The following is a 27,130-nucleotide window of genomic DNA, read 5'->3' on the forward strand; positions in this document are numbered from 1 at the left end:
CACAGTGTGCTGTCCGCATCCGCACTTCCGTTCCGCGGCCCCCAAAATAATAGAGCATGCCCTATTCTTATCCGCAGACACGGACAAGAAAAGGCATTTGTATTGGGGTGCCGGCCATGTGCGGTCCGGTGTTTTGCGGACGTCTGAATGGACCCTAAATGTCCCTCTTTTTGATCTGAGGTGTAGATGTGCATTATTACATTTACAATATTGATCTAGAATGTGTTTCCCTGGTTCCTATCTGTATATCAGAGCTCGCCTTGTAAATGACTTCAGTATTTCATGCAGTTGGGATTTTCAAAATTTTTATATTTTGCGCTATTGTGTAAATAAAAAAATAAAAATAAACTATTGACCTATATAAATATGCAAGAAAAGTGAATCTTTCACAATGTCCCTCTTTGACTGTCCAAAAAGTTGGGAGGTATGCCTTTTAAATGATAAAATTCTAGCCACCTGCAGCCGCCACTAGGGGGAGCTCACTGCATACATATTTATACAAATGGAAGCGCTATGAATACCTATGTCCTAGCAGGAGGACAGGCTGTGATCAGCTTATCGTCAAGTGACCCCTCTAACCAGAAGAGATTGTCCAAAGTGGAGACCCCCTTGAAGCTGAGGGTGCTCTTCTTCTGATGCTTGTCCATGGATCTGGATGAGCTTTTACTGTATCTATAACACTAGACAGGAAGAGCTTCTCAGTGATCAGGGGAGTCACATGAGGGGTTAATGAAGAAAGGAGCAGATGGAGGAGCTTCTCAGTCATCCCGAGAGACACCATGCCTGATCACCACATGTCAAAGTCGGGGGAGGGCCTGTACAGGATTAGAGGAACATGGCAGCTTTCTTCCACTAACAGCGCCGTCACTGTCCTCAGGTGGCGTGTGGTATTACAGCTCAGCCTCATTCAGTTCTATGGAGCTGGGCTGCAATACCAGGCACTACCCGAGCACAGGTGTGGCGCTGTTTCTTACAGAAAGCAGCCTGTAAACCCCCTGCCCCCAGTTAAACCTATAGCTGTGGCTCCATGTCATCACCCACCAGTCCTGATCAAATCACAGAATGACTGCACCACAATTTTAATTTTTTGGGGCTATGGGAGAAAATTTGGGTGCAATTTTACAGCGACTCGCGAACTACCATGTTGTCGTAGCCTCCGGGATAAGGACAAGTCACCCAGTAATATTTTGCAGGTGAGTGCAGTCTATTGCCCCCCCTGTTATCACCCATCTGGGGGTCATCTGAGGCAATACCCCCCACCACGGCCAGGTGCACTGACAGCTGATGGACAGAACGGCTCCTGTGCACTGGGGGCAGTACAGGTGACAGCTGAGGGGGCTGTACAGCTGCCAGTGGAGGGCGCCCGGGCGCGGGCTGGTGACGTCACTGCGGCGCGCCGAATGTTTACGTGGAGATGGGAGCGAGCGGAGGCCGCTGGTAACGCTGCGCATTGCTGTGTGTGCAGGGGCCGGCATGGACGAGGAGGAGCAGGAGAGGAAGAGGAAGCTGGAGGCCGGCAAAGCCAAGGTAAGGACCCCCGGTGTGCTGCTCCATGCCTGCTGTTATGTCTGTGTGCTGCTGTCACCTGCATGTGCCCATGTGTCATGGCATTGTCACGTCATACGTGCACCTGTTACATGTGTGTGCTGACCTGTCACCTGCATGTACTGATGTGTGACATGTCACTGGTATGTTATCCCCTGCCACATGTGTGTGCTGTCCTGTCACCTCTATGTACCCATGTGTGACATGTCACTAGTATGTTATCCCCTGCCACATGTATGTGCTGTCCTGTCACCTCTATGTACCCATGTGTGACATGTCACTGGTATGTTATCCCCTGCCACATGTGTGTGCTGTCCTGTCACCTCTATGTACCCATGTGTGACATGTCACTGGTATGTTATCTCCTGCCACATGTGTGTGCTGTCCTGTCACCTCTATGTACCCATGTGTGACATGTCACTGGTATGTTATCTCCTGCCACATGTGTGTGCTGTCCTGTTACCTCTATGTACCCATGTGTGACATGTCACTGGTATGTTATCCCCTGCCACATGTGTGTGATGTCCTGTCACCTGCATGTACTGATGTGTGACATGTCACTGGTATGTTATCTCCTGCCACATGTGTGTGCTGTCCTGTCACCTCTATGTACCCATGTGTGACATGTCACTGCTATGTTATCTCCTGCCACATGTATGTGATGTCCTGTCACCTGCATGTACTGATGTGTGACATGTCACTGGTATGTTATCACCTGCCACATGTGTGTGCTGTCCTGTCACCTCTATGTACCCATGTGTGACATGTCACTGGTATGTTATCTCCTGCCACATGTGTGTGCTGTCCTGTCACCTCTATGTACCCATGTGTGACATGTCACTGGTATGTTATCACCTGCCACATGTGTGTGCTGTCCTGTCACCTGCATGTACTGATGTGTGACATGTCACTGGTATGTTATCTCCTGCCACATGTGTGTGTGCTGTCCTGTCACCTCTATGTACCCATGTGTGACATGTCATTGGTATGTTATCCCCTGCCACATGTGTGTGCTGTCATCTCTATGTACCCATGTGTGACATGTCACTGGTATGTTATCACCTGCCACATGTGTGTGCTGTCCTGTCACCTCTATGTACCCATGTGTGACATGTCACTGGTATGTTATCCCCTGTCACATGTGTGTGCTGTCCTGTCACCTCTATGTACCCATGTGTGACATGTCACTGGTATGTTATCACCTGCCACGTGTGTGCTGTCCTGTCACCTCTATGTACCCATGTGTGACATGTCATTGGTATGTTATCCCCTGCCACATGTGTGTGCTGTCATCTCTATGTACCCATGTGTGACATGTCACTTGTATGTTATCCCCTGCCACATGTGTGTGATATCCTGTCATCTCTATGTACCCATGTGTGACATGTCACTGGTATGTTATCTCCTGCCACATGTGTGTGATGTCCTGTCACCTCTATGTACCCATGTGTGACATGTCACTGGTATGTTATCCCCTGCCACATGTGTGTGATGTCCTGTCACCTGTATGTACCCATGTGTGACATGTCACTGGTATGTTATCCCCTGCCACATGTGTGTGCTGTCATCTCTATGTACCCATGTGTGACATGTCACTGGTATGTTATCCCCTGCCACATGTGTGTGATGTCCTGTCACCTGTATGTACTGATATGTGACATGTCACTGGTATGTTATCCCCTGTCACATGTGTGTGCTGTCCTGTCACCTCTATGTACCCATGTGTGACATGTCACTGGTATGTTATCTCCTGCCACATGTGTGTGCTGTCCTGTCACCTCTATGTACCCATGTGTCATGGCATTGTCACGTCATATGTGCACCTGTTACATGTATGTGCTGTCCTGACACCTGTATGTACGGATATGTGATATGTCACTGGTTTTATCTCCTGCCACATGTGTGTGCTGTCACCTGTATGTACTGATGTGTGACATTATCTCCTGCCACGCGTGTGACGTTTGGCCATCTGGCATTGTTTCATAAGTGTTGTTATATCCTAGTGCTGTCACCTGCCACATGTATTGTACCCATGTCACCTGCACATGTATAGTGACACGTGTACCACTTCCAACTGCCACATGTCAGCACCAGTATACCACTACCACCTGCCCAGGTATAGCGCTGACATGTGTGTACCGCTAGATAAATGCAGACGGTATCAGCAGCATCTCACATCATCGACTTTTATTGGGACTTCAAAGCAACAATACACATAGCCGCAACGTTTCGGCTGATACACCGCCTTTGTGCCGCTGTCACCTGCCTCCTCAGTGCTGCGGTCAGTGTGCTGTCACTTGTTGGGTTCGGGTCACAGAAGTTCTAGGATGGCGCTGTCCTGTGTGTGCCCTCGATGTGTGCAGTGCCTTACCTGTGTGTATAGTCCATTCCCAGAGCCCTGTCTGTGAGCTCATAAGGGTTAATAGGCGGTGCCCTCACCCTGTATGTCATCGTGTGAGTTGTCATGCCACGCTGTGCCCATGTAAACCAGCTTGTGTATACCTACCCCTCCAGACGTATACATTTCATGCGTTGCCCCCTCTGGCGGCATCCATTGTTATTTATCCACCGACCAGCATGGGTCCTGTGTACGTCTGTGTATTGCTGTCAGATGAAGTGGTGCCCGATGCACTCTGCCTGGCAGTGATAGCAATGTGTGACACACGGCATAGACAAGTGACCTCCTGTCCATGCGTGTTCTTATCGTGTGACACGTGTATACGCTGCAGTGATACAGAAGGAGGTTTTTGCATTCGATTCTCATTTTTCTGTTGATGTCTATGGTAATTCTCATTTTCTGGCTACTACAAAAAAAAAGTTCTCTCCACTGACTCTAGAACTACAACTCCCAGCATGATAGGAGTTGTAGTTTTGCAATTCTTCGAGGTCCTCAGATTGGATGCCACAGATCAACCACAATTAGTCCGAGGACCTGTCCGCTCTCCTGACGTGTTGTATTCCCCATGACATAACAAATCTGGAGCATCTTATTTTTAGAACTGCAGTGTATCGTTCCTCTGTTATTCCTCCTGGAAATGTATAAATAAATAGATGCCTGGTTGTCCCTAAACAATCCAACACGACTAGCACTGCTTGGACTGTGTGCGGAGACCCCCCCCATTGACAAAGGGAATGATAACGCCCAGTTATAATTTGCATCATACTTTTCCAGGAAGAATAACAGAGGAACGATGCAATGCAGAGTTTTTGCTACAGTTGCCTTCAATAGGAGACAATGTGGGGGGGAAAAAATAAACACTTTTACTGGGGTCCAGTCATTTAAAGGAGCAGTATGCCATCACATTATGATCAGCGGTGGTCTGACCTACACAGGGGCCCCCGCCGTTCCTGAGAATGAAGAGGCGGCAGCACTGATTTTGGTCTGTGGCCCCTGCACAGCAGGGCTGGCCACACAGCTATGGAGGGGTCTGCAGCACGCCCCCATCCATTGAGAGGACCCACTGCAGTTCCCTGCGTATCCAAGGGGCCAGAGCGCTGCTCTGCAGGGAAATTCAGTTAAAGGGCCTGCATATCTGAGAGGCCGGAGCGCTGCTCTGCAGGGATAATCAGTTAAATGGCCTGCATATCTGAGAGGCTGGAGTGCTGCTCTGCAGGGATAATCAGTTAAATGGCCTGCATATCTGAGAGGCCAGAATGCTGCTCTGCAGGGAAAATCAGTTAAAGGGCCTGCATATCTGAGAGGTCGGAGCGCTGCTCTGCAGGGATAATCAGTTAAAGGGCCCCCTCTGTGACCTCCGTCAGTACACTAGTTCTTCGTAGCTGTCTTTCCTGTCGCTGGCTGTTTTCCATGGCAGCTGGCGATGTCACAGTTGCTGGGCGAGTGTCTCTTGAGCTCAGCTCTTCTGCGACAACTGTCCCTGCGCGTGGGATCTCTGCACCTGTTCACAGCGTGTGCTCTGTCCACTTGTGTCGGTGCAGTTGTCGGAGCACAGGTGCTCATTGTGAGGCTGCATTTCCTGCTTCTCGTAGACACAGCGAGCAGTCTGATGTTAGAGGGGAAAACGCAGCACAGTAAAGCACATGCATGCTCCCGTCTGGTAGATAACCCCACCAAAACCAGGGACCACCCCACTGCAAACATGTCTGATTGATGGGTTGTCAGGCTGCCCCCAGTCCTGAGAATAGGGGGTCCCTGCTCACCAGGCAGAGGGGGCTATGGCAGATCACTCTCCAGTATAGTGTGCTTCTCCCTACGGAGCCCCCTCGTCAGGAGATCGGCCCCAGTAGTCGGACCACCGCCGGTCAGGGAATATTAGCAGCTTATACTGTAGTGTCAGAGACCTGTATCACATCAGGGAGATACAGACCAGTGTTAACCTTTTCCCTGCCCGCCTCTAGTGAGCACGCCCCCTAACTGGCTGAACTTGAATTACAAATAGTACATATAAACCCCCCCCCCCCGCACTCCAAAAGGAATACAGACCACACCCCAGAGAATGCAAGTAAGTATACATCCCAGGCCCCCTAAAGAAATGCAGGCGCCCCTTTATACAGACTCTAGACCCCATCATTCATATAGACCACAGTCCTTCTTTTTATAGAGATCCCAGCCCCCATTTTTAGAGACCCCAGACCACATTCCTGTAAATAGTCCCTAGACCAGACCCCCTGAAGAAATTCTGACTTACTGACACTAATCCCCCCACCATTTATTTATTTATTGTAGACCCCAGTTCTTCCTTTTATTCAGATCCCCAGCCCCCCATATCTACAGACCCCCTTTCTGTATAGGCTCCAGACCCCAACATTCGTATACACCACAGTCCCTCCTTTTATACATATCTCAGACCACCCATTGTACAGACCCTAGACCACATTCCTGTAAATAATCCCTAGACCAGACCCTTAAAGAAATGGAGACTCCCCTTTACACAGACGCCAGTCCACACCATTTACATAGACCCTAGTTCCTCCTTTTATATAGATCCCATCACCCCATTTTACAGACTCCGGACCAAACCCCATAAAGAATTGCAGGCTTTGTACAGAAATCAGAGCCCACCATTCATATAGATCCCCTGTCCCTCTCTTTATACAGATCCTGGACTAGATCCCGGACCAGATCCCCCTGTAAACAGACCGCCGACCAGGCCCGTTCTGTCCAGAGCCCGGACCGGGCCCGGGGGCTCAGTGTCTGCAGCAGCCACTAAGTGTGAAGAGAAGGAATAAGAAGTCAATGTAATTTAAAAAATTGGTGCAGCCCAGGAGATTTGCCCCTTTTTCCCAGGAGTTGGGGCAACATTCCATTTTTGGGGAGTCTTGTGAAGTAAGATTTATCCTGAGCAGTTATAAATCTGCCCCAATGTCACAGTGTTGGCAGTGAGTTGTGTGACGGTATATAGCAGTTTACTATATATATACAGTGCATTGCAAATGTATTCACCCCCCTTGACTTTTTTCGTATTTTGTTACATTACAGCCTTAGGCCTCATGCACACGACCGTTGTTTGTTTCCGTGTCCGTTACGTTTTTTTTTTGCGGATAGGATGCGGACCTATTTATTTCAATGGGTCCGCAAAAAACGCGGACAGCACACCGTGTGCTGTCCGCATCAGTATGTCCGTTCCGTTGCCCCGCAAAGAAAATAGTGCATGTCCTATTTTTTTCTAGTTTGCGGACAAGGATAGGCATTATTACAATGGATCCGCAAAATAAAAACGGATGCAATCCGTTTTTATTTTGCGGATCCGTAATTTGCGGACCGCAAAACACATACGGTTGTGTGCATGTAGCCTTAAGTTGGATGTTCTGTTGAATTTTATGTGACGGATCAGAACACAATAGTCTAAGTCGGTCAAGTGAAATGAGAAAAATATATATATTAAAACTATTGTTTAGAAATAGAAAACAGAAAATTGTCCTGTGCGTATGTATTCACCCCCTTTTGTTAGGAAGCCCATAAAAAGCTCTGCTGCAACCAATTACCTTCAGAAGTCACATAATTAGTGAAATGATGTCACCTGTGTGCAATCTAAGTGTCACATGATCTGTCATTACATATACACAACTTCTATGAAAGGCCCCAGAGGCTGCAACACCTAAGCAAGAGGCATCACTGACCAAACACTGCCATGAAGACCAAGGAACTCTCCAAACAAGTAAGGGACAATGTTGTTGAGAAGTACAAGTCAGGGTTAGGTTATAAAAAAATATCCAAATCTTTGATGATCCCCAGAAGCCCCATCAAATCTATCATAACCAAATGGAAAGAACATGGCACAACAGCAAACCTGCCAAGAGACGGCCGCCCACCAAAACTCACAGACCGGGCAAGGAGGGCATTAATCCGAGAGGCAGCACAGAGACCTAAGGAAACCCTGGAGGAGCTGCAGAGTTCCAGAGCAGAGACTGCAGTATCTGTACATAGGACGACAATAAGCCGTACGCTCCATAGAGTTGGGCTTTATGGCAGAGTGGCCAGAAGAAAGCCATTACTTTCAGCTAATAACAAAAAGGCGCGTTGTGAGTTTGTGAAAAGGCATGTGGGAGACTCCGAAAATGTATGGAGGTGCTCTGGTCTGATGAGACTAAAATTTAACGTTTCGGCCATCAAAGAAAACGCTATGTCTGGCGCAAACCCAACACATCCCATCACCCAAAGAACACCATCCCCACAGTGAGACATGGTGGTGGCAGCATCATACTGGGGGGATGGGACTGGGAAACTGGTCAGAGTGGAGGGAAAGATGGACGGTCCTAAATACAGGGATATTCTTCAGCAGAACCTGTCCCACTCTGTGCGTGATCTGAGGCTCGGACGGAGGTTCACCTTCCAGCAGGACAATGCCCCCAAACACACGGCTAAAGCAACACTTGACTGGTTTAAGGGAAAACATGTAAATGTGTTGGAATGGCCGAGTCACAGCCCAGATCTCGATCCAATAGAAAATCCGTGGTCAGACGTAAAGATCGCTGTTCACAAGCGCAAACATCCAACCTGAAGGAGCTGGAGCAGTTCTGCAAGGAGGAATGGGCAAAAACCCCAGTGGTAAGATGTGGCGACTGCTCATAGAGACTTATCCAAAGCGACTTGGAGCTGTGATTGCCGCAAAAGGTGGCTCTAAAAGTACTGACTTTAGGGGGGTGAATAGTTCTGCACATTGACTTTCTGTTTTTTTGTTCTATTTGTTGTTTGCTTCACAATAAAAAATCTTCAAAGTTGTGGGAATGTTCTGTAAAATAAATGATGCAAATCCTCAAACAATCCATGTTAATTCCAGGTTGGGAGGCAGCAAAACAGGAAAAAAGTCAAGGAGGGGGGTGAATACTTTTGCAAGGCGTTGTGTGTGTATATATGCTCCTGTGTGCAGAGGTTTTGCTGTGACGTTGGGCTGCGGGCTCAGGACACACAGTTGCCGGCGAGCCCCTGGGGCCGGGGTGTAGGTGACAGCTGCGGATCCTGTCTGACATTTCAGCGGTATTGAGTTCTCGCTCCCAGCACATGGCTGTAATCTCCCTGCGCGGCCGACGTCGGCTCAGATTTGTGTGAATTGATCTTCTCTTCATCTTTTTGTTCACCAGAACTAACCTCAGAGGCAGAACGGAAGCCGCTAAGATATTGTCACAGACCTGCCCCTGTGTTAACCTCGTCTAGATCCTGGAAACATAGCTGAGTCCACATTGTTACAAGGGGCCGCAGGGCATAGTATGGGAGCCAGGTCTTGGTGCACACAGGCTCGGTGACGTTTCCTCTCTGTGACTGTAATGATGATATATGGAAGTGATTACAATATCAGTCCTATGGGAGAAGTTTATTGGGGAAAACTGTACAACTGACAGGAGGCTCTAGGACCCTGTTGGTCGCCTTTTAGGCTGCGTTCACACGGGCGAGATTTCCGCGCGGGTGCAATGCGGTAGGTGAACGCATTGCACCCGCACTGAATCTGGACCCATTCCTTTCAATGGGGCTGTTCAGATGAGCGATGATTTTCACGCATCACTTATGCGTTGCGTGAAAATCGCAGCATGCTCTATATTCTGCGTTTTTCACGCAACGCAGGCCCCATAGAAGTGAATGGGGTTGCGTGAAAATCGCATGCATCCGCAAGCAAGTGCGGATGCGGTGCGATTTTCACGCACGGTTGCTAGGTGACTGTCTATACACTGTATTATTTTCCCTTATAACATGGTTATAAGGGAAAATAATAGCATTCTGATGACAGAATGCATAGTAGGTGATCAGTTGAGGGTTAAAAAAAATAAAAAAATTAACTCACCTTCTCCGTTTGTTCGCGTAGTTCTCCCGGTCTTCAGTTCTTTAAAAAGATGAACTATGGGCTAAAGGACCTTTGGTGACGTCAGATCACATGCTCCAATCACAGGGTCCATCACCACGGTGATGGACCATGTGATTGGAGCATGTGATCTGACGTCATCAAAGGTCCTTTAGCCCATAGTTCATCTTTTTAAAGAACTGAAGACCGGGAGAACTACGCGAACAAACGGAGAAGGTGAGTTAATTTTTTTATTTTTTTTAACCCTCAACTGATCACCTACTATGCATTCTGTCATCAGAATGCTATTATTTTCCCTTATAACCATGTTATAAGGGAAAATAATTACATCTACACAACACCGAACCCAAACCTGAACTTCTGTGAAGAAGTTCGGGTCTGGGTACCACAGTCGGTTTTTTATCACGCGCGTGCAAAACACATTGCACCCGCGCGATAAAAACTGAACATCGGAACGCAATCGCAGTCAAAACTGACTGCAATTGCATTCCTACTCGCGCGGGTTTGCCGCAACACACCGGGACGCATCCGGAACTAATCCGGACACGCTCGTGTGAACCCAGCCTTAGCCTAGATAGAAGAGATACGGCCTCTAGCCTGGATACCAGATGAGATACGGCCTCCAGCCTGGATACCAGATGAGATACGGCCTCCAGCCTGGATACCAGATGAGATACGGCCTCCAGCCTGGATACCAGATGAGATACGGCCTCTAGCCTGGATACCAGATGAGATACGGCCTCCAGCCTGGATACCAGATGAGATACGGCCTCCAGCCTGGATACCAGATGAGATACGGCCTCCAGCCTGGATACCAGATGAGATACGGCCTCCAGCCTGGATACCAGATGAGATACGGCCTCCAGCCTGGATACCAGATGAGATACGGCCTCCAGCCTGGATACCAGATGAGATACGGCCTCCAGCCTGGATACCAGATGAGATACGGCCTCCAGCCTGGATACCAGATGAGATACGGCCTCCAGCCTGGATACCAGATGAGATACGGCCTCCAGCCTGGATACCAGATGAGATACGGCCTCCAGCCTGGATACCAGATGAGATACGGCCTCCAGCCTGGATACCAGATGAGATACGGCCTCCAGCCTGGATACCAGATGAGATACGGCCTCCAGCCTGGATACCAGAGGAGATACGGCCTCCAGCCTGGATACCAGAGGAGATACGGCCTCCAGCCTGGATACCAGAGGAGATACGGCCTCCAGCCTGGATACCAGAGGAGATACGGCCTCCAGCCTGGATACCAGAGGAGATACGGCCTCCAGCCTGGATACCAGAGGAGATACGGCCTCCAGCCTGGATACCAGAGGAGATACGGCCTCCAGCCTGGATACCAGAGGAGATACGGCCTCCAGCCTGGATACCAGAGGAGATACGGTTGCGAATGGAGGCATAAGATTCTGTATGGTGTCCTGCGGCACATTTGCCCACAGATGTTACTGCTGGGCCTGTAGATCCTGCACTTGTAGGTTGCTGAAGCTGGCATTCCAGCTGGTCCCATAGATGGTGATAAATCTGGTGACCGGGCAGCCAAGTTAGTGTTGTAATCTGGAGGAGACATTACTGGGAAACCTTCGCTGTGTGAACACGAGCATTATCCTGCTGGAAAATCCCAGTTGTCAGCCCTGCCATGAGAGGAACATGTGGTGTCAGGACGTCCTGCACATATCGCACTACTAGGGGTGACCGACTGTCGTATGCGATGGCTCCGCAGATCATCACACCAGCAGCTCATCACGACGCCTCCGTACTGGAGTCGCCACTAAAGTTTCTGGTTTTTCGTTCACGACACCTCTGCAAACGAAAGCGACGGTGGCTGCCTGTCAATGTCAGGACATGTAATGGACACCACGATACCAAATTTCCTTCTGCAAAGCGCCTGGAAATGGTCCGAGCAGAGACTGGGGACGGGGGAGGGGGGTGTAATAAGGTGCCATCTGTGTCTGGATGGTGGACAACGAATCTGTGGGGTCTGCTCGTGCTTGTCTCCGGAGCCTGTTCACCGTGTGTGCAGTCACATAGCCACCTCTCCAAACTCCTCCTAACAGCGAGGACAGACTCTCCTATGCTGTAAGATTTGGAGACGGTTAGGGCCACACCCAGGAGCCAGGTAATCACGGAGCCGGTTTGCTGCTGACATTTTATGGTTTCTTTTTAATTGGAAATTCTTGTCTGGCTACTAAAAGTATTTAACCTTTTCTTGTATTTCTGTAGCATAATTATAGCTCCATAGCGGCTAAAAGTGGCTGCTGTTGCAAAACTCCCATCAGGCTGTCGGGGCATGATGAGAGTTGTAGTCTTGTAGGTTAGCGACGCTAGCCCTACAAATGTCAGGGCTTATGCATGGTTATAGTGAGCACGTGGTGTTTCATGATGTCGTGATGGATCTCAATGGTTTTATTGGATCGTGTCACTGGATTATTATTGTGTCAGTTTTATGTGTGCGGCAGGCAGGCTGCAGTACACATCGCAGACACTAGGCGGCGACGCTTAGCATAAGCAACTCCTGACAGAGTATCGTGAAGCTGACTACCTCGTGCCACCCGAGCCTAGAGTAACCGTAAGGAAGGACATATCTGTATCATGCGGGTTTCTTGTGGATTTTACTACTTCAGTGTATCGGGGGAAATTCACAGGAAAATCTGCAGATAACAACATGTGAGGATTATGCTGCAGAATCGCTGCAGTGTAGTACGTGTGGCATCATGATCTGTATGTTAGGCTCTGTTCACATCTTATTATGGAGCTCATGCTCTAGGAAGTCCTTCCGCCATATACGCTGATCGTAAAGCCCCGACATACGGCACTGTTTACCATACTGTCCTCTAAATCCCTTGATAAGAAGGTTATACCGACATATACCTAGACGCTAAAAAGGTCTTGGGTAGTTTAACCCATTCCCTGAACCTGTACACTGAACGCGGTGTCCTTGTATTTTTACCGTAGACGGCTATACAAAAGTCCCGATGCACCCCATTGACTGCGTAGGGCTGCGCCAGGTAGCGGCATTTTTGACGGCGACAATAGGATCGTAGGCTGCCCTGCTCTTGTCCTCAAAATTACCGGAGACCCTGATGTACTCCATTTCTGATGGTGAGAACAAAGCCTAACATCACTAACGCGTTTTATGAGCTCCGTGTTGAAGGTGGAGTCGTCATGAGCATGTAAAGTGTCAGACTCTAATGGGGTCTGGCGGGTTTTCAGATTTTTATTTTTTTATTATTTGTAAAGCAAGAAAGGAGCTGCAGACACCATTAAAATGACTGGAATGTGTGAAGGAAACCTGATGTGACTGTGCTTTACTTCTATCTTGGGGCGGCGCTAGTGATTTCTGTTGTTCTGCACCTGACGGAAGTGACGGCACCAGGTGGACCCCGTTGACTATAATAGGGTCCATAGGCTGTCGTTTAGGGAGTTTGGCATTTTACGGAACAAAATAGCCCTGCATGATGTAGGACGTTTTTGTCCGATATTTTATTTGAAATCTCTAACGGAGGTCCCAGCGCCAATGTGAACTTAGCCTTGTTCACACCACGTTTTGTTTTTCCGTTAAAGGGGTTGTCCCGTTAAAACAACTTATCCCCTATCCATAGCAGAGAACAGGGAGCGCGGGCCCACACTCTCTACTGTGGATAGAGGAGGAGTTGTCTTTATGGGAAAAGCTCTTTAATCATATCCTTAGGAAAACGGATGCGTTTAATGGATACATAGGCTTCTATTAAAAAAGTATGCTGAAAGGGCCTCCATTTTTTTCTACTTCCTGTTCGTTTTTTCCAACTGGATCGTAAACCGCCATTGTCTGCGTTATTCCACCCAGAAAAAAAATGATGCAAATGTATTAAATCAATCTGTTTTTCTGATGTTTTTTTTTTTTTTTTGCTGGATTCATCTTAAAAATTTACTTCTGTGCCAGAAACAAACAACATGGCGTGAAAGAGACCTTACCTAAGTTTGGCGCACTGGTAAGGCTGTTTTCATACTGACTGCACTATACCGTACATAGTAATACCGCGGATATGAGCACAACGTTGGGCTCGCGTCACATTGTGGCGGTATTCCCACCTTAGGCCTCTTGCACACGAACGTGTGCGCCCCGTGGCTGTGCCGCGGACCGCAAATTGCGGGCCGCAATGCACGAACACCCACCGTGGGGCAGCCGCAGTAGATCACAGACCCGTTCACTTTAATGGGTCCACGATCCGGCCATTCCGCAAAAAGATAGGACATGTTCTATCTTTTTGCGGAACGGAAGTGCAGGACGAAACCCCACGGAAGCACTCCGTAGTGCTTCCGTAGGGTTCCGTTCTGTGCTTCCGTTCCGCACCATTCTGCATCTCCGGATTTGCGGACCCATTAAAGTGAATAGGTCCTTATCCGTGATGCGAAATGCACACAGAACGGTGCCCGTGTATTGGCGATCCGCATATGGCCACGGAGAGCACACGTTCGTGTATAAGAGGCCTTAGGGTGGCACATAGAGGTCTTCAGTGCCGTAAAACTAGGCAAGACAAGCGGGAGCTTCAGCAAATTTCTTGTTCTCTCCCTTTTGCCGCCTGTTTGGCCGCCTTCCTTCGCACCAGTATTTTGCCAAAAATCGTGATGCTGGATCTGCCGCATTTTGCATCTCCTCTTAGCCACACCCTTTAATCTAGTGAGGCGTAAAAAGTGTCTAAAAGACATAACATGGTACGCGGCCTGTACGCTGGCTCTTGGCACGGTTTGAGTCTGGCACTTCTTCTCGGTGTCTTGCTATCGTTCCCTGCTGTAATCTTCCCGGATGTCGTCTCCTGTACATTATAAGTTGGCAGCTCCCAGGACTTCTTGGCGCGCCTCGGCCTGTGTCAGAGCTCTGCTATTTTGAGCGGTGCAGTAAAATAAAGTTGGCGTTGTGCTAATGGAGGAGCGTCAGGACGGATGAGTCACTGAGTCCATGTTACACGTGTCCCTGGTTCCCCTCTTCCAGTTACCCAGACTTATAATTACTAAGGTCGCCAGGTACGAAGGAGAATAGTTCGGCTGAAAGTAAACCCTTATATACACTGGGCAGCCGGAAAACATTAAAACCACCGGCCTAATCTGGTGTAGCGCCCCCCCCTTCCTTTCCCTCGTGCCACCATAACTGCTCTGACCCGTCCTCCAAAGGTGTCCTGTGGCATTTGGCCCTGAGACATTAGGTGTTTTCCAGGATTTTAATATTAATGGCCCATCCTCAGGATAGGCCGTCAGTGTATGATCGGTGGAGGTCCGACTCCCAGCACCCCTGCCAATCAACTGTGGAAATTTGCGCAGGGACTACACAGACTTCCAGAGCTACTCTAGAACATGTGATCGTGGGGGTGTCGGATCTGATATTGATGGCCTAACCTGAGGATAGGTCATCAATATTTAAAATCCACGAGTCACTTAGATCCCTACGCTCGCCCCTTTTTTCTTGCCTTATGAAATCACCGTCCACTTGCTGCCTAAGGTTGTGTCGTGGTTTTCCAAAAACACTGCAGTTCAGCTGCGTTGTCAAAAACTGCACGGTCTAATATATCCAGCCCTTGACGGGCGTCATTGTCATGAGATAATCAATGTAATTATTAATTAATTATTATAATTTATTAATTAATAAAGAACTGTGTATATGCCCCAGACCATAGGTTACACTGACGACCATTCATTTAATCGGTCGCCTGTAATACCACATTTCCCCTGTAGACAGCGCTGTAGGGACACCGAACAGCCAATGACGAATTTTCCTGGTGAAATCAGCAATTTGCTGGTGGTCTAGGAAGCCGGACCCTGATAGTAAAGGGGTTGTCCGGGATTAAACAGCCCCTTTAATACGATGCTCATCAGGGATAAGGGGCGCCGTGTGCTTTGCTCGCTCTCTTTACTATCCTCGGCACTAGGAGAACTTCTGGAGCCAGGCGAGCGCTTTTATTGACAGCGTGACAGATGGCCTGGAAAACACACGGCTCATTCTCCTCATCATCACAGCAACAAGACTGAGGAGACAGATGAATGAGAGTCTCAAAGATTTCAAGTCTCCATGTTTTTATTGTTCCTGAACGCAGGTTTACAGGGGCTGGAGACGTCTGAGGGGAAATCTGATGGAAACTGTTCCCTTAGCAACCAATCACAACACAGCTTTCATTTCTCAGCAGTAGAAAAGTAAATGGAAGCTCAACTGGGATTGGTTTGGGCAGTTTTCATGGCAACCAATGACAGAGCAGCTTTCATTTCTGAATGGTACAATAGGAAATGAAAGCTAAACTGGGATTGGTTTGGGCAGATTTCATGGCAACCAATCACAGTGCAGCTTTCAGTTTTCTACAGCAGAATATAAAATGAAAGCAGTGATGTGATAGGTTGCTATGGGCAGTAAAGAAAAGTTAATTCACCTGTTATACATTCCCTTGGCAAAATTAGTGTCGTGTGCAGTCCTCGAGTAGGGACCCCAACTGCTTCATTTAAAGGGGTTGTCCAAGATAATTAAAAAACTCACACATGCCTCTGAATGCAGTAAAATAAAAAATAATGGCATACTTACCTGCTTCTCCGACACCGTTCTGGCTGCCGGTCCTCCGGCCACTGCTTATTTACTGACTGCAGCAGTGACGTGCAGGTGGATGCCGTGTGACTACTGCAGCCAATCACTGCCCTCAGCAGTATACAGCAGTGCAGCATTATTTTTAGCTATCTTTGACACACCCTTTAAAGGGGTTGTCCAGGTTTAGAAAAATATGGCTGCCAAAAACATCACCACCCCTGTCCAGGCTCCATAGGAAGAAATTGGGCAGAGCTGCAATACCACACACAACCTCTGGACAGGGGTGGTGCTGTTTTTGGAAGAAAGGAGCCATGTTTTAGAATCCTGGACTACCCCTTTAAGAACCACCTCTAGTTTTGGGGGAATTGATATAAAATAAACAGCAATTCCACAATACAGTATTTATCAGTATCATTTTGTGTGACTAGTATTATTTATGTCAGTATTATATTCCCATCATCTAACATTATGGCATATTGCTGGGATATGGCATGACTGTGTGGTTAGTGGGGGTGTGACCTCTGGTCAATACGCAAATAGGGGGGCACACTAGAATAAGGCCCCATTCATACGTCCGCAATTTCGTTCCGCACTTTGCGGAACGGAATTGCAGACCTATTCATTTCTATGGGGTCCGCAATTCCGTTCCCGAAAAAAATAGAACATGTGCTATTCTTGTCCGCAATTGGGGACAAGAATAGGCATATTCTATTAGTGCCGGCAATGTGCGGTCCGCAAAATGCGGAACGCACATTGCAGTTTTCCGTGTTTTGCGGATCCGTAGATCCGCAAAACACGTTACGGACGTCTGAATGGAGCCTAATCTGGAGTGCCAGTCAATAGTATATACAAACCGTATAGTACCACAAATATCAGAAAGACTATACCAACCGACCGCACATCCAAAGATACAGTAATTAGAATATAAATTAATCTTTATGTATGTGATCAGCCATAATGCAGATCGCGTACATTTCACCCTTCAGGTGGCCTGGTCAAATGTGACCACGGCATCAGAGCTGTCCGGAAGCGGGAACTGAGTGCTCCCAAAACAGCTTTCCCCGGCTGAGATCGGTGAACCTGTTAAGCGTCATTCACACGTCTGTGTCCGTGCTCAAATCTGTGAGAAGGTGGTCAGTGATGCCTACGTGAAGCTGTCAGTGAAGGATCTGTGTTGGGTCTGTGTGTCCGTTTTTGGCTTTCCTTGTGTCATCTGTGTTTCACTGACACTACACAGCTGATGGCATCCATGTTGCCTCTGTGGTTTTCACAGATCCCTAGATTATAGTGGGCGTGATGGATCCGTGAACACAGACAAAATAGAGCATGCATTCATGCTAAAAACGCAGACCCACGGACCGTGCTAAAACATAGATGTCTGAATACACACATTAAAATGAATGGTGACGTGCGCTGTCCGTGGAGAACACGTACAGTACACGTCCGTGGAACACTAATGTGTGAAGCAGGCTTCTGCAGCTATTAGTGGAATATACCAATACAGGCCACTAGGTGGCAGCACTGATGACTACTTCACTGATGGCTAGAATTTAATGATTGCCAGTCCAGTTATAGTAAGTAAAAAAAAAAAATGTTCAAATCACCCCCCCTTTCCCTAAAATACAAATAAAACACAACCAATAAAAAAAAAAATAAACATCATGGGCATCGACCGTAGTATTAACCCCTTAAGGACCCATGATGTACATGTACGTCATCTCTGGATGTGACTTAAGGACCAGTGACGTATATGTACGTCATGGTGATCGGGCGGGTGCAGGAGCTGTGCCCGCCCGATCAGCGGCAGGGGTCCGGCAGTCACTGATAGCCGGACCCCTGCTGTATGCGCCGGCATCGGTGAAATCACTGATGCCGGTGCATTAACCCCTGCATGGCCGCAGTCAGCGTTGACCACGGCTCGTGCGGGCTTCAGACATGTACGGGGTGGCCATCGGGTCCCCGTGCTGCTGTGACGCGGACCCGATGGCAGGGAAGCCAGCCCGATGCCTTCCTGTAAGGGCTCATTCACATGACTGTATGGCTTTTCCAGTGTTTTGCGGGCCGTTTTTAACGGATCATTTCAGTAGTGTTTTCGGATCTGTTCTGTTTTTCCCTATGGCCTATACAGTATAAAGTAATTACATAGAAAAAATTGGTCTGGGCATAAAATTTTCATTAGATGGTTCCGCAAAAACGGAACGGATACGGAAGACATACAGAGTTTTTTTTTGCGGACCCATTGACTTGAATGGAGCCACGGAACGTGATTTGCGGGCAATAATAGGACCTGTTCTATCTTGGAACGGGAATATGGAAACCGATTGCATACAGAGTACATTCCGTATTTATGTATTTTTTTGCGGAACCATTAAAATGAATAGTACCGTATACGGAACGCAAAAAAACGGCCCGTATACAGAACGCACAAAACGTTTGTGTGAATGAGCCCTAAACCTGTGAGATCCAGCCCCCTAGATCTCACAGGCAAGCAGACTGTAAGGCCCCTTTCACACGGGCGAGTTTTCCGCGCGGGTGCAATGCGTGAGTTGAACGCATTGCACCCACACTGAAACAGGACCCATTCATTTCTATGGGGCTGTTCACATGAGCGGTGATTTTCACGCATCACTTGTGCGTTGCGTGAAAATCGCAGCATGCTCTATTTTGTGCGTTTTTCACGCAACGCAGGCCCCATAGAAGTGAATGGGGCTGCGTGAAAATCGCAAGCATCCGCAAGCAAGTGCGGATGCGGTGCGATTTTCACGCACGGTTGCTAGGTGACGATCGGGATGGGGACCCGATCTTTATTATTTTCCCTTATAACATGGTTATAAGGGAAAATAATAGCATTTATAATAGCAATCCACTTGTTCGCGCAGCCGGCATCTCTTCTTTGCTGTGTACAGGAAAAGGACCTGTGGTGACGTCACTCCGGTCATCACATGGTCCATCACATGATCTTTTATGGTAAAAGATCATGTGATGGACCATGTGATGACTGGATTGACGTCACCACAGGTCCTTTTCCTGTACACAGCAAAGAAGAGATGCCGTCTGCGCGAACAAGTGGATTAAGGTGAGTTACATTATTATTTTTTTTAACCCCTCCAGCGCTATTGTACTATGCATTCTGTATGCTATTATTTTTCCCCTCCCCACGACAGCACCACTGAGAGATGGCTCCGCCTCCAAGGACAGGAAACCTGTAGCATAAAAAAGGTGGAGCCACTCTCCCACCTCAGTGAGGTTTCCTGTCCCTGGAGCAGGAGACTTGTAGTTTTTATTTCTAGGAGGCCCATGGCTTGGAAGTCCTAGGAAAGCCTAGAGAGTCATGGGTCTTACCAGCCTGAGACCGGGTGCCGGGTCTGTTTAGGGACGATGGAGGTCGGTCCGGGGCCGATTCTTCATTCCAGAGGCTGAGGACACCGGTCCCTCAAAGGAGTGAGACCGCGTGGGGCCGCACGAGCGGCTCGCATGGAACACGCCAGAGGGCGATAGTTCCGGGTGCGCACGTGTGTGCTGCAGACTGCCGACGCAGGAGCAGTGGAACGCACCGGAGCAGGAACCGGAAGTCGCGGAATGACGTCACAGAGGTGAGACGTGCGTTCCAGATACAAGTTCCGGTCAGGTGACCGGAAATAAAAGGGGAGACCAGGCGGTGAGCGTTCTCAGTGTTGGCAGGCACCATTGAACCTGCAGAGATTTCTCCTAACGCTGGGCTGCTAGTCATTTTTCCTTTCAGAAAGCACTCTGCATCCGGACCAGGTTGGTGACTTCTGGCACAAGAAAGCTCCCAGGGAACATGTGGAACTCTCCAAGGAGAGGTGCTGTTCCCTGCTTCATTTTTCCTAAAAACCTCTATGCCTCTAGGTATATTATGGAGGAGGACAAGAGGTCAGAAGAAGTGGACGCGGAAAAGCAGATGCCGGTATAGGATCTTCTGAGAGGGGTAAGAGGCAACGGTTGATATAAATACTGATGGTGTTCTTTGTATCTGCTGTCATTTCTTAGGTACCACCTAAAAAGGTCGCATCAAAGAGAAAGAATAAGGAATGCGCACTATGTAGATGCCCCTTGTCCTCATCTTATTCTAAAAAATTATGCCAGGAATGTATTGACAGAACACTGGCAGAAGAGTCCCCGAATTTTATGAAGGGTATTAGAGCACTCATTAGATCGGAGGTTAAGGAGTCCCTTAAAACATCAAAAAAACTAAAAAAGCAGCGGAAAGAGTAGATTCAGAGGTGGAGTCAGTAGATGATAGTGAGGAGGATAAGGATGAAGAGTCTGAGGATTCATCCTTATCAGAAGACGAGAAAGAGAAAAAATTTCTGTTTCCAGTAACGGATACAGAAAAACTTCTGAAGACCATTAGAGCTACTTTGGAATTGGAAGACGTCAGAGAGGACATATCCATGGCCGATACAGTTTTTGAGGGACTACGGGAAAAGAAAAAGAGATGTTTTCCCTTACATAAAAGCATATCAGCCCTAATAGATAGGAATGGAAAAAAACCTGACAGAAAGGCGTTTATAAGTAAAAATTTTAAAAGAAAATACCCTTTTGAGGAAGAGGCCACTACGTCCTGGGACAAAGCGCCCAAATTAGATGTGGCAATATCCAAGGTGTCCAGAAGATCTTCCCTACCATTCGAAGATATGGGGTTTTTGAAGGATCCATTAGATAAAAAAATAGACTCTTGCCTTAAAAATACATGGGAGGCATCTACGGCTTCCTTCAGGCCCAACATAGCCGCAACGGTCACAGCTAGGTCATTAGCCATCTGGCTTGAAAGACTAGAAGGACAGCTAAGGGACAAGTGTCCTAGGGAACAAATTCTAGCTTCTTTACCCACCTTACAGAAGGCGGCGGATTTTTTATCCGACGCCTCGGTTGAGGCGGTTCGTTTATCAGCCAGGTCTGCTTCCATCTCTAATTCAGGCCGTAGAGCTTTATGGCTGAAGAACTGGAGGGGAGGGAGACATGGCTTCTAAGCAGCGCTTATGTAGTATTCCCTGTCAGGGTCAATTCCTGTTTGGCCCAGAGCTGGATGCTCTCCTAGAGAAAGCAGCGGATAGGAAAAAGAGGATGCCACAGGAATCCTCTTTTTCACAATTTAGACCCTACAGGCGTCCCTTTCGGAATGCATCAAAATTTCAGGGAAGAGACAGTCAGGAGACAGGGATCAGTTCACCAGACCCAGGGGGTCAGGAGGTAGGGGCTTTATGTTCGGGAACTCCTCCTCCCAGAAGGATAAGATGTCCAAAAAATGACGCCAGACTACAGGTAGGGGGGAGATTAAGATTCTTCCTTCCTGCCTGGAAAGATATAGCAGGTATTTGGGTCACAAATATTATGATGGAAGGTTTAAGACTGCAATTCAAGAGACATTACCCACAAGATTTGTGGTCACCAGAGAATCCAAAAGATTGACAGAAGAGGTAGATCAATTAATAGTCAAGAAGGTGTTGATACCAGTACCAGAAATGGAGTGGGGGAGAGGTTTTTACTCGACTCTGTTTTTGGTGAAAAAACCGGACGGTTCATTTCGGACTATAAATTTAAGACAATTAAACAAATCCCTAGTATAAAAAAATTAAATGGAGACCATAAAATCGGCAATTCATTTAGTCTTCCAAGGGTGTTTCATGGCAGTGTTAGACCTAAAAGATGCATATCTGCATATTCCGGTGCATCCTTTCTTCCAGAAATTCCTGAGGGTGGCGGTAGTCAGGAACGGCAAGACCAGACATCTACAGTTCCAGGCTATGCCTTTCGGACTATCAAGCGCACCAAGAACCTTCACCAAGGTAATGGCAGAAGTGGCCTCATTTATCCGCAAGGAGGATATTCTTTTCCTGCCGTATCTAGACGACTTTTTAATAATAGCAGAATCACGAGAGAAGTGTCAGAAATCTGTCCGGAGAGTGATTCGGATTCTAGAGCATCTGGGGTGGATGATCAATATGAAAAAATCCAGATTAGAACCCAGCACGGTACAGACCTTTTTGGGATTGCAGCTAGATTCCCTGCGACAGAGGACCTTTCTTCCAGTAGAGAAAATAGAGAAGATTCGGAACGAGGCCCGGAAAGCTCAGAAAAATCCGGGAATGTCGGTCCGGAAAGCCATGTCTCTACTAGGCTTGATGACAGCTTGTATACCAGCGGTCCAGTGGGCACAGTTCCATTCAAGACAGTTGCAGGAGAATATTTTGGAGGTAACTGGACGGAAGGATTACCTTGGACTCCCAGATGAATCTGTGCAGGAGGACTCTTATCTCCCTCAACTGGTGGTTGGAGGTAAAGAATTTATCAGGGTATCCCATGGAATTACCCAGATCCGGTAGTCATTACGACAGATGCCAGCCCATGGGGGTGGGGGGCACACTTCCAAGATCAGTTAAGGCAGGGAAGTGGTCCCCGTTACAGAGACTATTCTCTTCAAACAGGAAGGAGTTGAGAGCAGTGTTATTGGCCCTAAGAGCAGCCCTTCCAGAGATTCATCACCAGCATGTCAGGATCATGTCAGACAACAGGACGGTAGTGGCATACCTGAACCGCCAGGGAGGTACGAGATCCCGATCTTTAATGAGAGAGACAGAGTTGATATTTTGGGAGATAAGAAGTCAGGTGACACACATATCCGCTCTTCATATAAGAGGAAGGGAGAATGTCCAGGCCGACTTTCTGAGTCGCCACCGATTAAGACAGGGAGAATGGTCTCTAGATCCCTTGATATTTGCAAAAATTGTAAGATTATGGGGGGTCCCAGAAATAGACCTCTTTGCCACCAGAGAGAACAGGCAGGTGGAGAAATTTTGCTCTCTCAACCCTTACGAATCTCCGGTTGGGGTGGATGCCTTCCTTTTGGAATGGAAGTTTCATCTAGGGTATGCCTTTCCCCCTCTTCAGCTCCTTCCCAGAGTGCTCAGGAAAATCAGAGAGGAGAGGTCGGACATGATAGTGGTCGCCCCCTTTTGGCCAAAGAGGGCATGGTTCTCCCTCCTCCCCGAGATCCCGAATCTCCTAAGGCAGGGCCCAGTAATGCATCCGGAGGTAGAGTCCCTGCATCTCACTGCTTGGAGATTGAAAGGGCACACTTAATCAAGGAAGGTTTTTCAGAGGCTCTCGTTTCCACAATTCTGAAAAGCAGGAAAAAAGTGACCAACACGATTTATGCTAGAATTTGGAAAAAATTCTTATCCTTTGCAGGCCTCGACATTAATGTTTGGCCAGAAAGGATTTCCACTAGACAGGTGTTGGAATTTTTACAACAGGGATTAACCTTAGGTTTAGCGAAAAGAACCCTAAAGGTTCAGTTTCAGCCCTCTCGGGATTAAGTGGTAGAAGTCTGGCCATGGATCCCTGGATAGTCAGATTTTTCAGGGCAGTAGATAGGATTGTTCCAGTGAGGGGGCCTAGGTTTCCTCCCTGGGATCTGAATTTAGTTCTGAAAGCCTTAACTTGTCATCCATTTGAGCCTATCGAGGATAGCTCCATAAAAAATCTAACTCTAAAACTGGTGATTCTGATAGCCCTCACTTCAGCACGAAGAGTTAGTGAGATCCAGGCCCTGTCCATTAAAGGGTTTCTATCACTTCGTTTCACCTATTTAGCTTTCAGACACTAGCGATCCGCTAGTGTCTGCTTTATCTAACCATCCTAATATAAGAGCTTATTGTCCTGCCGTTTAGCTAAAAAAATAACTTATATAGATATGCAAATGAGCCTCTAGGTGCTATGGGGCGTGATTAGCACCTAGAGGCTCCGTCTACCTTAACAAACTGCCGCCGCCCAGCGCGTCCCTCCAGCCCGCCCATCTCCTCCGAATGCGATGCTCCTCGTATTCGGCGCATGCGCAGTGAATGTCTGATCGCTTCCCTGCTCAGACATCTCCACTGCGCCTGTTCCTCGGAGCACTATGACGTCATCGGCGCAGGCGCAGTGGAGATGTCTGAGCAGGGAAGCGATCAGACATTCACTGCGCATGCGCCGAATACGAGGAGCATCGCATTCCGGAGGAGATGGGCGGGCTGGAGGGACGCGCTGGGCGGCGGCAGGTTGTTAAGGTAGACGGAGCCTCTAGGTGCTAATCGCGCCCCCATAGCACCTAGAGGCTCATTTGCATATCTATATAAGTTATTTTTTTAGCTAAACGGCAGGACAATAAGCTCTTATATTAGGATGGTTAGATAAAGCAGACACTAGCGGATCGCTAGTGTCTGAAAGCTAAATAGGTGAAACGAAGTGATAGAAACCCTTTAATCCACCGTTTATGACTATACGAGAGGATAGGGTAGTGTTAAGGCCAGACCCAAAATTCGTTCCTAAAGTCCCTTCTAAGACCAACAGATTACAGAAGATAGTTCTCCCAGTTTTTTTTCCAGATCCAAAGAATGAGGATGAAGAGAAATGGCATCTGAGCCAGTACCTAGAAAGATCCAGGGACTGGAGAAAGTCCTCATCTTTGTTGATCCTACATGCGGGGGTTAGGAGAGGTAATGCTGCCTCTAAGAGTACCATCGCTAGATGGATTCGAGAGCTGATTTCTCTAGCATACTCTTGGGTTCTGGGGTTTCTCCTCCACTATCCTTGAAGGCTCACTCTACCAGAGCGGTATCTACCTCCTGGGCAGAAAGGTCCAGTGTGTCAGTTGATCAGATCTGTAGAGCTGCCACCTGGGCTTCTCCATCTACCTTTTATAGGCACTATAGATTACAACTTGATTCTATATCTGACCTCCTTTTCGGTACAAAGGTGTTAGAAGTTGGTACCCACCTTAGATTCTATGAAATCTCTCTCAGTGGTGCTGTCGTGGGGGAGGGGAAAAAATGATGATTACACTTACCGGTAATCGGATTTTCCTGACCCCATGACAGCACCCATCTAATTCCCTCCCTAAGGTGGTGGTTGGTGTTAAGATTTCACGTGGTGATATGCAAAAAAAAAAAAAAAAAAAAGTATTTAGATATTGTATTAACCAAAAGGGGAGTCCCTCTCATACTCTGTAAACCCACTGAGGTGGGAGAGTGGCTCCACCTTTTTTATGCTACAGGTTTCCTGTCCTTGGAGGCGGAGCCATCTCTCAGTGGTGCTGTCATGGGGTCAGGAAAATCCGATTACCGGTAAGTGTAATCATCATTTTCCCTTATAACCATGTTATAAGGGAAAATAATACAATCTACAGAAGCCCGAACTTCTGTGAAGAAGTTCGGGTTTGGGTACCAAACATGCCGATTTTTTGCACTCTCGCGGAAAAATCGCGCATGTTCCCGCAACGCACCCACACCTTTTCCCGCAACACCCGTGTGAAAGAGGCCTAAGTGTAAGTGTATTACAGAAGTATTGTTATGCATTGTAAAGGGGAATAGACCCCCAAAAGTTGAAGTCCCAGTGGGACAAAAAAAAAAGTTTAAAAGAAAAAAATTAAGCGTCCTTTTCCCAAAATAAAGTAAAATTAAAAAAAAAGGAAAAAACGAAAAGTAGACATATTGGGTATCGCTGCGTCCGTATCGACCGGCTCTATATCACATGACCTAACCCCTCCGGTGAAGATCGTCAAAAAAATAAAATAAAAACGGTTCTAAAAAAAAATTTTTTTTTTGGTCATCTTACATCACTAAAAGTGCAACACCAAGCGATCAAAAAACGTATGCCCCCCTAAATAGTACCAATCAAACCGTCACCTCATCCCGCAAAAAAAGAGCACCTACCTAAGACAATCGCCCCAGAAAATTAAAAAACTATGGCTCTCAGTCTATGGAGACACTAAAATTATTATTTTTTTGTTTTAAAAATATTATTGTGTAAAACTTACATAAATAAGTATACATATTAGGTATCGCCACATCCATAATAACCTGCTATATAAAAATATCACATGACCTAACCCCTATATATATGAAAACGGTGTAAAAAAATAATTTTTTTTGTCACCTTACATCACAAAAAGTGTAATACCAAGCGATCAAAAAGTCATGCGCACCCCAAAATTGTACCAATCAAACCATCATCTTATCCCGCAAAAAATGAGACCCTACCTAAGACAATTGCACAAAAAATAAAAAACTATGGCTCTATGGAGACACTAAAACATCATTTTTTTTTTTGTTTAAAAAATGCTGTTATTGTGTAAAACTTAAATAAATAAAGTATACATATTCGGTATCGCCGCGTCCATAATAACTTGCTATAAAAAAATATCACATGACTTAACCCCTCAGATGAACACTGTAAAAAATAAAAAAATAAAAAAAGCCATTTATTGTCACCTTACATAACAAAAAGCATAATACCAAGCGATCAAAAAGTCATATGCACTCTAAAATATTACCAATCAAACCGTCATCTCATACCGAAAAGAATGAGCCCCTACATAAGACAGTCGCCCAAAAAATAAAAAACTATGGCTTTCAGAATATGGAGACACTAAAAAATATTTTTTTTCAAAAATGCTTTATTATGTAAAACTGAAACAAACAACCAAAGTTTGTCATATTTGGTATTGTCGTGTCCGTACCAACCTGCTCTATAAAAATACCACATGATCTAACCTGTCAGATGAACATTGTAAATAACAAAAAATAAAAACGGTGCCATAACTATTTTTTTGTTACCTTGCCTCACAAAAAGTGTAATATAGAGCAACCAAAAATCATATGTACCCTAACTAGTACCAACAAAACTGCCACCCTATCCCGTAGTTTCTTAGATGGGGTCACTTTTTTGGAGTTTCTACTCTAGGGGTGCATCAGGGGGGCTTCAAACGTGACAT

General features: G+C 47.1%; 1 protein-coding gene across 8 annotated transcripts in view; it reads left to right on the forward strand.

Annotated features, from left to right (window-relative positions):
* Positions 1-1,400: 1,400 nt before the first annotated feature.
* Positions 1,401-27,130, forward strand: part of AKAP9 (A-kinase anchoring protein 9) — a 247,751-nt gene continuing 222,021 nt past the window's right edge. For all 8 annotated transcript variants that reach the window (XM_040431142.1, XM_040431144.1, XM_040431147.1 and 5 more), the window contains exon 1: positions 1,401-1,527. In XM_040431142.1, the coding sequence (XP_040287076.1) occupies positions 1,474-1,527 (54 nt within the window). In that variant the 5' untranslated portion in view covers positions 1,401-1,473. The remainder of the gene's footprint in view (positions 1,528-27,130) is intronic.

This window comes from Bufo bufo, chromosome 5 (genome assembly GCF_905171765.1).
Source record: "Bufo bufo chromosome 5, aBufBuf1.1, whole genome shotgun sequence".
Taxonomy (NCBI): Eukaryota; Metazoa; Chordata; class Amphibia; order Anura; family Bufonidae; genus Bufo; species Bufo bufo.